Raw genomic sequence first — 12,695 nt, 5'->3', positions numbered from 1 at the left:
CTCAGCACGACCACTCAAATTCAAATTAAAATGCTTATAGTTACGTAACATTAATTTAATAATTTACAGATGAAGTCTAGGAACAATCAGCAATAATTTCGAAAACGCCAGAAATGACTTGTCAATGAAATTACTCACGTGTGCACTAATGTACGCACGATGTGCAAGCTCATTATCAAGCCGCGGCTATTGTAAATCACCTGAGGTCGCCGGCTGTCGTCGATTACAAAAGCTCGCGTCATTTTTCATTCGACGTCTTCGGCGTGCGTCCGCATCTCAACCCGCGGCGTAGAAATGCGTTTTCTCTCAATTCATCGTCGCGAGTTCGTCGGTTCACGGCAGTAAAACGTAAAAATGACTTTTATTATATTGCACACCAGCCGCCGCCATTGTGCGGCGACGGCGCGCAGTTAATAAATAAAAAGATATGATGGGCATCGCTTCGAGGAGGAGAGCAGTCGAAGACGATTATCTTTTGTGTAACTAACGGGCACGTACCGTGCGGAGACATGTTCGTAAATGGTCCGCCACAATGGGCACAACTCTCAAACTCGCGCATTAATTCGATTGACATAAAGATACCTACAAGCGCTAAGTAATGTCTTGCATATCTTTTCATACCTTTTTATATCTCTGATGCTTTCATGCTAATCAATCGATCAAAAAGAAATTAAACTCTTTTTCTCAAACTACTAGTGGCTCCATCTCGACAAGTATTGCTCAATGGAAACTTGTTGAATAAGCATTGGAATATTTTACGTTTCTGGCCTTAACAAGTATTAAAAACGACTGTTTGCATTGTGAAAAACTTTAAAGCACACTCGAAAACCCTTGTGCACACAAATAAACGCCGCGGTAAACTCCGGCATAAAGCGTAAAAGTTTCAACCACTTTTTGTTTTTTTTTGTCGCGCTGCGCGTATTTGTTTGCTCGTGTTCAGGGCTTGTTTGTTCAATCAGATATTCCGCGGCGCGGAATTGATTCAACTGCATCGACAAATGGACGAATTTCGTGCCGCGTGTCTCCGCTCAACTGCTGACAACTCTCCCAGGAAAACTTTTTCTCAATGCTGTAAGTTGGAACAAGCGAAGTTTTACGTGTTTTACGTTTTTTTCTTCTTTTAGTTCGCTGCCAATCGCTGAAAAATGCAGCGTCAAACGTATCCGAACACATCGCAGAAGATCTCTCTTACTATTCTCCTAGCTGGTGGGACTTGAACTGGCACATTCAAAGAAGAAGGGAAAAAATCTAACATCGTACAAAGTTTCGTAGGAGTTTTCCCCTTGTACTTCGTATCTTGTACATCGTATGTAAGCCACGTCGAACTTCATATCGTCGAGAGATGGCTGCACGCCGAGATGCCGTAGATAAGAATGATGTACGACTTGTAAAACTGTAAAACATCGCAGTGTAGAAAACTAAAAATGTAACTACGAACTATATCCGCTGCCCAAAGTTAAACAAAAAACAACTGATCATGTGAATCGTGAATTTATAGCGACAGGTGTAATTTATTCGATGGTGCGCAGAGCGCACATCTTCATCATGTTGTGCTTGCATTTACATTTTATTTACATTCGCTTTTATTGAGTGTTGGGATTTACTTGCGTATCTAAAAAGCAAAAATAAGCGTAGACAACCTATTATACGTGACTATTGTATAGTGTGCAGTGTGTTTTATTTCGTAACATCTTTCGGATTTGCGTTAATTTGTAGCGACATGTCGCAAAGTTGCCGAGTGTTGTCAGGTGGACACAAGAACGCATGCATTACGTATTATTAAGCCATGCGGGGATTGTCGACGTGACATGTCGACATGTGCACTTGTGCAGAAATGCATCGGCGGTGTTTTCCAGCGTCCACTTTATTTTCGAATGGCAGAAAATCTGAACTCTCAATGTCTCCTGCCAGCGTCGCACGCTCGAGAATGTTGCACATTGGGAATACGCTTACAATATTTATTTGCATACAATGACATCGTTGGAGGAGAACAGAAGTGCTCAAAAGCACGACTCTTACACTCGTTGCTTGTCTAATTTGTCGGATTAATCTTGTATCTACAAACAGCGCACACCAAATAAAATTAAAAACGGTACAATAAAAACATGCTCACATCGTAGAAAGTTTTGTAGGTTAATGTGCGCTAATGGAAATTTATGTGACACCAGTACGAGCTGCAACGAAAGCACCAAACCGTGAAATTAATTCAATGGTGTAATTATTTTAATTATTAGGCGCTAACCGTTTGGTAATTATCTTTGCGCGTTCCAAGTAGGTGTTACGACGGGTGTCATTAAGTGATTAATTAACACCAGACGTAGAAAATCCTAAATAGGAAAATATTTCAACCACAAACAGAAAATAAATAAAATTTAAAACTTTTTCAACGTAGGCAACTTGTACAACATGCGTTTTACAAGTTATCCGCTTATGTGCTGCCGTCTACTCTTAATTATGGAACTACTCGTACTTCCTACGGTTATGTTTGAGACACGTTCTTTTCATCTGTATCTGCTATTAGATTCCGTGTTTATTTGAGTAATGAACGGATGTGTGCGGGCATTGATAAATTTTTCATATCATCCATGCATGCGTGGCATGAATGCTCGTAATCTAAATATTTTATCATCGCATAATTATCCGTTGTGCACCGCTTGGACCGCCGACGAACAAAAGTGTTTTACCTACATCAGCGCGATGCAAAGCTGGATTCCCGTAAGATGGTGGCGCAATGCGATGCTCAATGTGAGGTAAGTACTCCTTTGGCTTACTCGCTACTTAAGCAAGACGTTTATATCTTCTGACTTGAATGACACCATCGTGCATGATACTCGCGCGAGCACTTTGCTATTTATATTTATGCGCGTTACGTGGGCACTCGTGCACTACGTGCATAAACTCGTGCAGATAATTAAAGTAATACTTTGAGTAATCTATATAGGAAGTTTCAAATATCAGCCTATAACTAAACATATATAAATATTTTAAACATTTTTAGGTGTAATAAATGCCGGTGTAAAATTGGTTAGACATTCAATTACTGAAAATTCTGCTTTCAGGCTGTAGAAATCAGTCTAAGCAGATTTAGCAAATCAGGGCATCATCTTGGCTTGGAATCCAAGCGGAGTTTTGCATGATTGACGGCAATTAGCGAAACGTCCAATTGGAAATTATTACCAGCCCACACCAGTAGAAGCATAGTCGAGGATAGCGATCTAGGATTGACAATTGCGGAATGTTCGTGGATGGGCGCATAGAAAACCGCTAATCTCGATTGACTTATTAAGACCGGCGCGCTGGGTCTTATCCGCGTCGGTGGAAGACGTGCGGTCGTAACCCATCTGGGAATAATCAGTTCGGCGGCGTTCGTATGCGAGCGCATGCGGCGTCTGATTGAGTGGTTCTCGTCTTATCTAACAAATTACGAGTAACACAATCATCGTAATGAACGCTGCGCGCGCCCCTCCTGTTTACTCGTAATCTTGTTATCATCCCTTTTATTATCAGCCAAACGCGCCCCCTCTACGCTGCAACTTTGCTAATGCAGGCGAGGGATGCAACTGATGAAGGAGTGCATTCCTCAACTTGAACATCAGTAAGAGTAAATTAGTGATTTCTAGTGGTTGCAGTATTAATCACTTTATCCAATGTTTTTCTTACGTATATTGGGAAAAGAACTGATGAAAGGAATTCGAAAGCTACAAAAACTTGGCAATATTTCATGCGTCGTGCATTCCACAGATATCGCGATGACGTTGGAAATGTTGAAAGCACGACAGCAAAGGTAGAAACCAACAGGTGTGATTTATGTCATGTTAAGGTTGGGAAATTTCTTTCATTTCGTCATCTTGTCATTTCGCACGTAAAATTTAGTGCAAAAGATTTGAAGTAGAGAATTTTCAGGATATGCATGCCATATTTGTGAGGTAGATATTTTGCAAGTGTAAATTTATGTTTATATTGACAAATAATTCCGTCATAATAAATAATAATCCAATAAAACACAACATACGTGCGTCAAACATGAAACTTTCACGAATTAAAACGCGTTGGTAAAACTATAGTTGTGTAGTTAACATGCACGTAAATATGCATTGTGTGGTGGATAATTTATGTCGCAGCTTACCGATATGACGACATAAAATTCGTTGTAAAACGTTATTCGTTTGTTAAGTAGCCTAGAATTGTAATTGTTTCGCGTCGGCGCTAGCGGATTATGAATTATAATCTGAGTTACGGGCATAATGCAACGAAATTGCCACATGGAAATACTAAAAATAAAAAAGCCAGTATCGTTTGACTGAACGACCAACCGGAATGAACAAAAGCTGCATTTTTATAGGTTGAATGAGACTCGTAACACGTTTTTCGATGTTCCACCTGGATAATTACTGCTGAATAATCCTGAATATAAAAAAAATGAACGTAACATGCGAGTATTTAATTTAAAAGCAATTAAAGCATTGTCCCAAATAGAATGACATGCTAATCACCGTATTATTCAATATTTAGGAAGCAAACAATAGATTTATCATCGTTTTTTTTTTCATCGTTACACATCAGCATAAATATATTTTAATGAGTTTTCTTATCACAAAGGAAAGCAGGTTAACACACGGTACAAAGTGAGCGCTATTGTTGCAAAGTTTATGAACCCCCTTGTTTACAAATTACGAACATTATAGTGAGCTACACGGCCGCGAGACATAATAAAACAAGATGTCACATTGTGAAGCGAAGAAGGTTAATCCGGCGTGGCGTGCCGGGACCAGGAAGAGCCGGAAGTGCCGGGAAGCTGTTGGTGTAAAAATTGACCCGTAACACCGTGCCCCACATTCCACACCGGCTGTGGCGCGGCGCGTCTTGCATAAATATAAATAAACGACACGACACTGCTGCTTGCGGAGGCGGCGGCGGTCGGCTTGTTAGATTACGTCAGGCCGAGGGTTAATAACACCATACATTTTACACTCTAACCGCCTCCTGGTAGTAGTATTCCGGCATTTTAGGCGGTCGTATTCTCTGATGGCGATGCGCGTTGTGTTTGGAGTCGCGCCGTGACGAGGGTAGCCTCCGGACGGGGTTAAGCGGGCAAGTCGAGACCGCGAGTCGCATGCGGTCAGCGCATCCGAACTCGCCGGCGCCGTCTCGCAGGATTAGCGGCCGAAGGATCGACTTGTGAGCCTTGGTTGCTTCGGCCGGCAGTTTCGGAGATTAGCTGAAGTAAGACTCAAGACGGACGCCGGATGCTCTCGCCGAGTTACAATAAGAGGAGAAAAACGAGAGGCGGGATTTCATCCCTTGGCTTAATGGCTGTTTAATTTAAGACCATTTGTTACGCACTAACTCACTCTCTCGTTGTACTCGTAGAAAACAAAGAATCTACCGAAACTTTTTTCTAGTTTTATAATGATAGACCTTTTTGTTCGAGTCGCTTTTTTGATGTAAATTTGTTCGATTTTTTCGAAATTTAAGCCGCGTTGAACAAAACGGTCGGAACGAATGAATCATGGATAATCGATTTGAAGCGTGCCTCCGAATGAATGCAGATTATACGTTTGGACGCGCGTATGCGCACGTTCCACGCAAATTTCTACCCCGAGGCGTACAACAAGCGCCACAAGCTTATAAACTGAAGAGTCAAAGAAGAAATACTCATTTGCATTCGTTAGCAATTGACGTTTCATAAAAAAAGAATACAAAATTTTACATAACTTCTCATCATCCAACTTATGAATTATCCACGACAGATTAATCAAAAAATAAAAAAAATGTTTGCTACTTTTGTTCTGTAAGCGCAGCAGCGCGGTAGTGCAATAGTTCCGATGCGCTTGCGGGTATCGTAATTTATTTATCTGACCATTATGGCACGAACCGGTGTGGGCCCTCAGCCATTGGAACAATAAAATCTGTTGCGCTCAAATGCAGCGACGGCAGGCGCAATAAACGAACGTCGCTCGTCGCCAACACGAAAACCAGAAACACATCCCATGATGGCAGCCATAAGGCACAATATATACAAGGTGTATTCGTGCACCTCAGCCAACACTTTTCATTTTCGGTGCCACATTCGTTCCGAGCATGTCTTGTTCTAAGCGCGCTCGATGGCCTCTAAGTGCAGTAACTAAATAAAACCGCAGCAGTAAACGCGAATAAACGCTAATAAATATTTCAGCGCACCGCGTTGCATCGGCCAAGATTTCCCTTAAGAAACGTACGCGGCGCGGCTACGTTTTATTATTTATTGCGTGCACCAGCAAGAACTGAAGAGAGTATTGAGAGCAGGAGAGTTTACGAGATGGCCGCGGCGAATGCTGGCGCTCGTTAATTTCATGTGCAATGCGCGCTGCTCTATATTATATCGCGCGGAAACAATAAAATCTAAAAAAGGAGATAACCGCAACTACAAGCGCATGGCTCCGAGAGCGCCGATATTTTTTTTTACAGCTATACGACCTGCGCCCGCTAACGAACGCTGTAATATATGTACAAGTAACTAACGATTCTGTCGATGGTTTTAAATTTTACCATTTTCTGCGCTATTCGAATATAGATGGCGCTGGACGGTATATGAGTCAGTAGTTGATTCTGAAAAGTCACGCCAATTAATTTATGCGAGCGAGAAAAATCAAAATTAGATTTACAGAAAAAGCATGCAACGTTTACGTCGACAGTCGTAAAACCATAAAAACGTCGTTCCGACTGAAATCGAATGCGTCGCGTTCGATGGAGCGCATCCTCGCCGAGGGGGAGATCCGATTGCAGCTTGACCGATCAATTATAAACGCATTTTGTTGAGCGCTTTCGTTGCGCTTCGTTCTTTTAATCCACGCGCTGAAAAAACACGTTTTTCATGCTCACTTTAATTTATTTCACGCTAATTTTTATCGAAAACTTAAAACACAAAACGTGCCCATCCCTGTTTGGCGTTACGCAAACATATGTCTTAATTAACATCGGTTAACTTAAAGTCTGCGCTTGCACTAATTGCACGTTTTTTCTTATGATATTAAAACGTCGCAACAAACGAGTAATAAATCTTCGTTGCGCACGGTTTACTTTCCTTCACAATTTTTTGTTTGCTTGAAGAAAACGAGCTTTTGTTTGTGCAAGCAACGGTAACACATTAACAGCGCTAGTTTAATTAGATTACCTTCGAGTCGTTGTGAGCAGGGTAATGAAATTCGAGAATATTCGACGCTCGTTAGATTAGAGATCCAATTAAGCGAATTCGATTTTCAGCGCTACGATTATGAATATATTATTTGACGTAATGGTCGCCTTTATGTTAAAAACCAGAAGCTAACAGTTAATTGAAAAACGCTTCTATCTTGCGCCGAGTAGTCATTGAAAGCCGTTCACGTCTGTTTTTATAGAACGCCAACACAATGGGCACTTCGTGATCTTTCAATAATGATTTTTTTCGTCAGTCCTACTTTTGTGAGTTAAAATAACATGTTAAGTTTCAATGTGCTTATGAAGATCGTGCCTTTTGTTTTTATGGCGCGAGTGACATTTGCATATACAATTCAATTAAACTGAACTATGCTATAACGGGCACGAGCCCAGAATGAGTCGTCAACAAAATGAGATCAAACGTATTTTTTTTCTTCTATGTCATTATAGCTACTTATATTTATTTATATATTTTATATTTGGCTCTTTCCCTTTCAATTTGCTTTTTATTCACCCACCCACTCAATAATGTTTTGTGTTTTACGGCGTAATATCGTGAATTGTTTGGTCTGGTGCAGCACTTCAGCTTTCCACTATCCACTCCATCATTTTTACTGCCTTTATGGGCACTTTTCGATTCGCATATGTACATTTACGTCTGTTATTGTTGTGTCCTATGCCATGTTGTTGTTGTTAGGCGCATTATATCATCCGGTTTTAGTAAACATAAAATGTTAATGCGACTTTTGCTCTCGTTGCCTTCTTCTGCTTCCGCTTCCGCTTTCCGAAAGCAGCTAGACGATTAGCGCGCTGAAACTCGTCGGGTCAAAAATTAAATTTCGTCGTCTAGTCCACTGCGAAAGGATGAAATGCGAAACACCATGTCGGCATGCAGATTGAGCTATCAAATGCGAATAAAACACAGAGTTAACATGTCATAAACGCCGGCGACAGTTAAACGCTTGTTTATGTCACTATTAAATTAAACAACAGGCGATCGTCGCTCATGCTCGAGTGCATATATTCATGGCCGAAACAAATATCAACATCATAAACCGAAGATACTAATATTATTTTCTGAAATATTCATTTTTAAAACAAAAAATGAAAGAAATTTAAATTAAATTCCATTATTTTGTAGGTTATCTACATGTAAGCCTAGAAAAGCTGATGGAACACACTAGGGTGTATTTGTCAGCGATACATTTGACAGCTTATATACCATTCGCTTTGGTAGACTCAAATCCTACGTGATCCACGTGAAAGTCCGCAAAACTAGAGAAAATAGTAAAAATAAATAGGATATATCTATCACGTCAATCTAATGTCTGTCGTGCTCCCCCACCTCTCCCGATAGCAGGCCCTGGACGTGTTTATAGGAAAACGAAGGGCGGTCGAGGGAGCTTCGAATTATTAAAGGGCTCACGGTATGCCCCGCGTGCCTCCCTCCAACCCGCCGATTCTTATCCTCGCGATACCTTCACGTCTTCGGAACTGAAACCCCAAAGTCTTGAGGAAAAGTCCGCCGAGCGTGATGCACGCACCCGACGCACACGCAATGCCCTTGGACTCCTTGGAGAATAATGTATAAATCTTAAGGGTTTGCAGGGCTCGAGGGCGATTGTGTAAGGGTAGTGCACAGTGCAGCGTTGCCTTGACGACCAAGACGTTACGACTGCAAGACTGCGCAGGGCGAAGGTCTTTGAAATTTGTTCAATGACCGACTACACACGACTGTGTGCAATGTGCAGCACAAGTCGTCAACCATGGCCATGGCGTGTAACTTACTCCAATAACGCGCTCAACGCGAATGTTCTCTAAACTCTGCGAACATCTTCTACGTGGTTGACAATTTAATGTGACGTTTAAAGTTTAACGGTCTTTGTCCGTGTTATAACTCTCTGCGCGCGAGATGATAGTCGTGTCCGATCGCGGATTATTAACTCACTCGTCCGGCTACCGGTATGAAATGGAATGAAATAAATGTGTGGAACGCTGAGTCGCGCGCGCACGTATCACACGTAACGACACGATTTTTTCCGCACGTGTGATTGGTTTTCTGCGAATGAAGAATATGTCTGAGAAACTTTTGTATCGACTTGTTCGTCATGGATGCGCACAAAATTTATTAATCCTATTGCAGATAAAACTTGCATTTGCTACAGTGCAGTTTTTCGCGTTGTAAAATCATATCTATTATTGAAAAATACACAAACACATTGTATATGATAGATTTATGTCCCTGGCTCTATGAACAAATATATTTTACCGCCACATATGGCTCTAGAATGTCCGGCTTGACTGGGACGTAAAAAACTTTTCCAGTTTTTAATTAGATTGACAAATCCTACGACCGTGGGATAAATCCCGTCGCGTTGGGACTCTTCGAAGCGCAAAACTTTTATTGTGGATTATCCTTTATCAATTTTGTTACTAAACCAAAACTTTCTGTCTTTCCCGGAAACAATAAAATATTATTTCGTATTGTCCGCAACAAATAATAATTGAATCTTTTATTTACAAGTATAAAATAGGAATTGATAATACTTGTTCGGTGTTTATACTGGAACTCAAGCATTGACAATTCGTTTAAATAAGTTACTAAATAGTTACGATTATTTTTCTCGTGTCCTATGAATTCGTGTTATCCACAAGTGTGGTTTTTATAGGACACGCATGCAAAAAACACACAAAACCCGCATAAAACCAACAAACATGAAGATTATTAATTCTGCCCTTTGTTTCGGCGGTAGCGTTGAATTTCGTGTGTGTGTATTGTTTCATCGTCGCGTCGATAAAGCCGAAACGCTCACCCGGCATTCGGTTCGATGCCGATTCCGAGATAAACGTATAATATAATTACATCATAAATAAAACGAAACAAGAATGTCATCGTGTATACGCGACCGATTTACGATTTCGCGTGCGAAGCCGCCATCCGCGTCCGCGCTCGTTTCCATTTCGTTACTAGTTGTTGCCACGGTTTCCATAAACGCGTAATAATGGACTACCACAAAACAAACGAAGGATTGGTGTAAACGCGTGGTTTTGTAACTTTCACCTAAGCACGATGTTAATATTAGGTTATGTTTGGTGGTTGTGGCCACCGGCGGGTAGACGTCACCACGTGCCGGTAAACGTATTGATTTACCAACGCGAATTATTCATGAAACACTCTATAAATGAAATTCACTCGGAATAATAATGCAATCTGTTGGCGGCCGTTTGATGTGTGGCGCTCGCCCCTGCAAACCTGCGGCCACGCAACGGCAGTAAAATTGTTCGTTCGTTTACCTTGCGCGCCGGTGTTCTTAACTATTTAATTTTATTAGATGCACGACATTCTCGACGCAGCGCACGGCGCATGTATTTGTTTATGTTATCGCGCGTTGATTAATACAATACCGTGAAATCCAGCTTTTGCTATGCGACGACAAATGGAATAAATGCAGATAAAAATACATTTCACATTATAATCGCTTCGAAATGTTAACAACGCACAATTGTTTGCTTTTTTATCTAGTAACAGCTGTTTCTGGCATTTTATCGGAATAGTAATTGTTTTATCAGCGTGTAATTAACATTGGGACATTTTATTTCCCTTGGATATTAACTTTTTCGGTCGAGTTAACTTGGAAGTAGATTTTTGCTGTAAAAATATTTGAATGAGCTGGTGAGGACTGGGAAGCAAAGTGGCGAACACGAAATCGGAAGCTTGCGAAGAGTCAGGAGCTTCGGAAGCTCCGAAAGCCATTTGCCTAACTCGACGATTCAAACTCACATCGCCACGAGTACTGCGACTGCCGCCGCCGACGGCATACAAAGTGCCAAGAAGTGGTTTTCCACGCTGGTGGGAATGGCGTTTTAGTTCTAATAGCACACAATCATCCGAAAGCCGACTCGGATGCCGCGAGCTCGAGATCGATCGTATATTGAATATTGAATTGTCTTCATCTCGCTGAACGACGTTATGTGGGCGATTTTCTCGCGGCGAAGAATCTTTACTGCCCGTTTGGCTCGAAATCGAATCTCGCATCATCGCACTGTATCATGAATAATATTTGTCTAAACCGTTCCGCGTTGCGTAATGTGCCTGCGAGTTGCCAAAATTAAATTGTTTCACTTTTTCCGACGAAAACACATCCAAACTCGCCGGAAAGTGCCTAAAGCGTGCATAATTTTATACTTTCGTCCGAAATGTGTTTGAAGACGCATTTAGACAAATTCGTTTAGGTTGTTTAACGGCTTGAGCACTCAAAGCGCCCGCCGAACCTGGGGTGGAAAAAAAGCGATATGTAAACATTTAGCATCGACACGTCTCTCCCCAGGTTTGGCGCGCCCATTCCGAACGTCTTTAAAAGTTTTGATAACTTTGCGACGAAGCAGATTTTAGACTTTACAAGGAAAGGTGCATTAAAGGGGAGGAAGACGGAAAAAGTGCCGACATCAGCTGACAAGCATTAATTTTTGTTTAAAATTGGAAGGGACGTACCACGTGCGTGTGCGTGTACCTTGTAAAAGCTGATTTTCAAAAAGGGGGTTGAAAGTACGCTCGAGGTAAGGGCGTGCATACTCGTTACCTAAATATTTTCACGAGCGAGAAAAGAAAACATGTTTTTGAAGTTAAATCAGGTCAACAATGTTGATTATATCATAATATTAGTCTAGGCGACTTTTTTCTACATGGCTGCAGCTAATGTAAACAAAGTTGCCTAACTGTACATTCACGTATGAGCTATTACAAACATGATGCATGATTATTATAATGGATTTTTACAAAAATTGCACTCGAACTTGCTATCGACATGATTTAATATAAATTTAATCCATTAGGCAACTACGAGTGGAATATAATATGATTGGAACGTTATGCTTTTGGCAAAAATCCACATTTGCATTCGGATGAAATTCAGATGTATGTATATTCCGCATTTAAATTCACCTTTTGCGTTGGATCTACATTACTCGGCTACATGAAAATTATAAAACCATTTTAATCTCTCACTCGTGCATTACACGACCTCGTCTGCATCGTATTACTGAAGCATTACTGCATGCGCCCGACGCTCGCGCAACTCACCCCCGCTACAAAACCCCAATGCGCGGAAAGAACTCGATACGCTTTCGCTTTTGTACTCCTAACGTTGCCATTACACACTCGCACATTTCGCCACACGCACTGGAGTTCCTGTATTGCACTGACGCAGGAGGACGAGAATTTCAGCGCGCAGAAAAGCTCTGGAAATGATTAGTGAGTAGAAAAGCTCGGCTCCAAGGGAACGCGGTGCATGCATGCAGAGTTGTCGGTGGTTTGAAATCAGAAAATCATTATTTTCAAGTCTGCGAACGCTTTTGGACGCCCAGACTGTGCCTTCGGGGCATTGCAATTTATGCATCGTTTTCGTTTGGAAATAATTACAAAAATTTACCGCGCACCGCCGGCGCGCGACGATAGTGCCGTACAGCCAGTGAGCCAGTCTCAGTCTCTACTCGGGGATCTCCTAATTAATTTTTTTTTC

At 41.4% G+C, this 12,695-nt stretch overlaps 1 protein-coding gene and 1 long non-coding RNA gene across 12 annotated transcripts in view; one reads left to right on the top strand and one right to left on the bottom strand.

The window, feature by feature from the left end:
- Positions 1-1,753: 1,753 nt before the first annotated feature.
- Positions 1,754-2,361, bottom strand: LOC135794061 (uncharacterized). Its single transcript, XR_010548790.1, has 3 exons — positions 2,243-2,361; positions 2,114-2,174; positions 1,754-2,057 (listed from the first exon to the last, which is right to left on the bottom strand). It is a non-coding gene; the product is annotated as an uncharacterized lncRNA (long non-coding RNA).
- Positions 2,362-2,484: 123 nt separating this feature from the next.
- LOC135794060 (uncharacterized) overlaps positions 2,485-12,695 on the top strand; it is a 32,258-nt gene continuing 22,047 nt past the window's right edge. For all 11 annotated transcript variants that reach the window (XR_010548786.1, XR_010548787.1, XR_010548783.1 and 8 more), the window contains exon 1: positions 2,485-2,750. Coding sequence is in view for 2 of the 11 variants with exons in the window: in XM_065305193.1 (XP_065161265.1) it covers positions 2,542-2,750 (209 nt within the window). In the remaining 9 variants the exon portion in view is untranslated. The remainder of the gene's footprint in view (positions 2,751-12,695) is intronic.

Source organism: Atheta coriaria, unplaced genomic scaffold, assembly GCF_025399875.1.
Source record: "Atheta coriaria isolate IRGN ID8LTWV9N9 unplaced genomic scaffold, Caltech_Dcor_3.1 hic_scaffold_6_pilon, whole genome shotgun sequence".
NCBI classification, from domain to species: domain Eukaryota; kingdom Metazoa; phylum Arthropoda; class Insecta; order Coleoptera; family Staphylinidae; genus Dalotia; species Dalotia coriaria.
The sequence above is the reverse complement of the archived record's forward strand: the minus strand, read 5'-3'. Positions and strand labels throughout refer to the sequence as shown.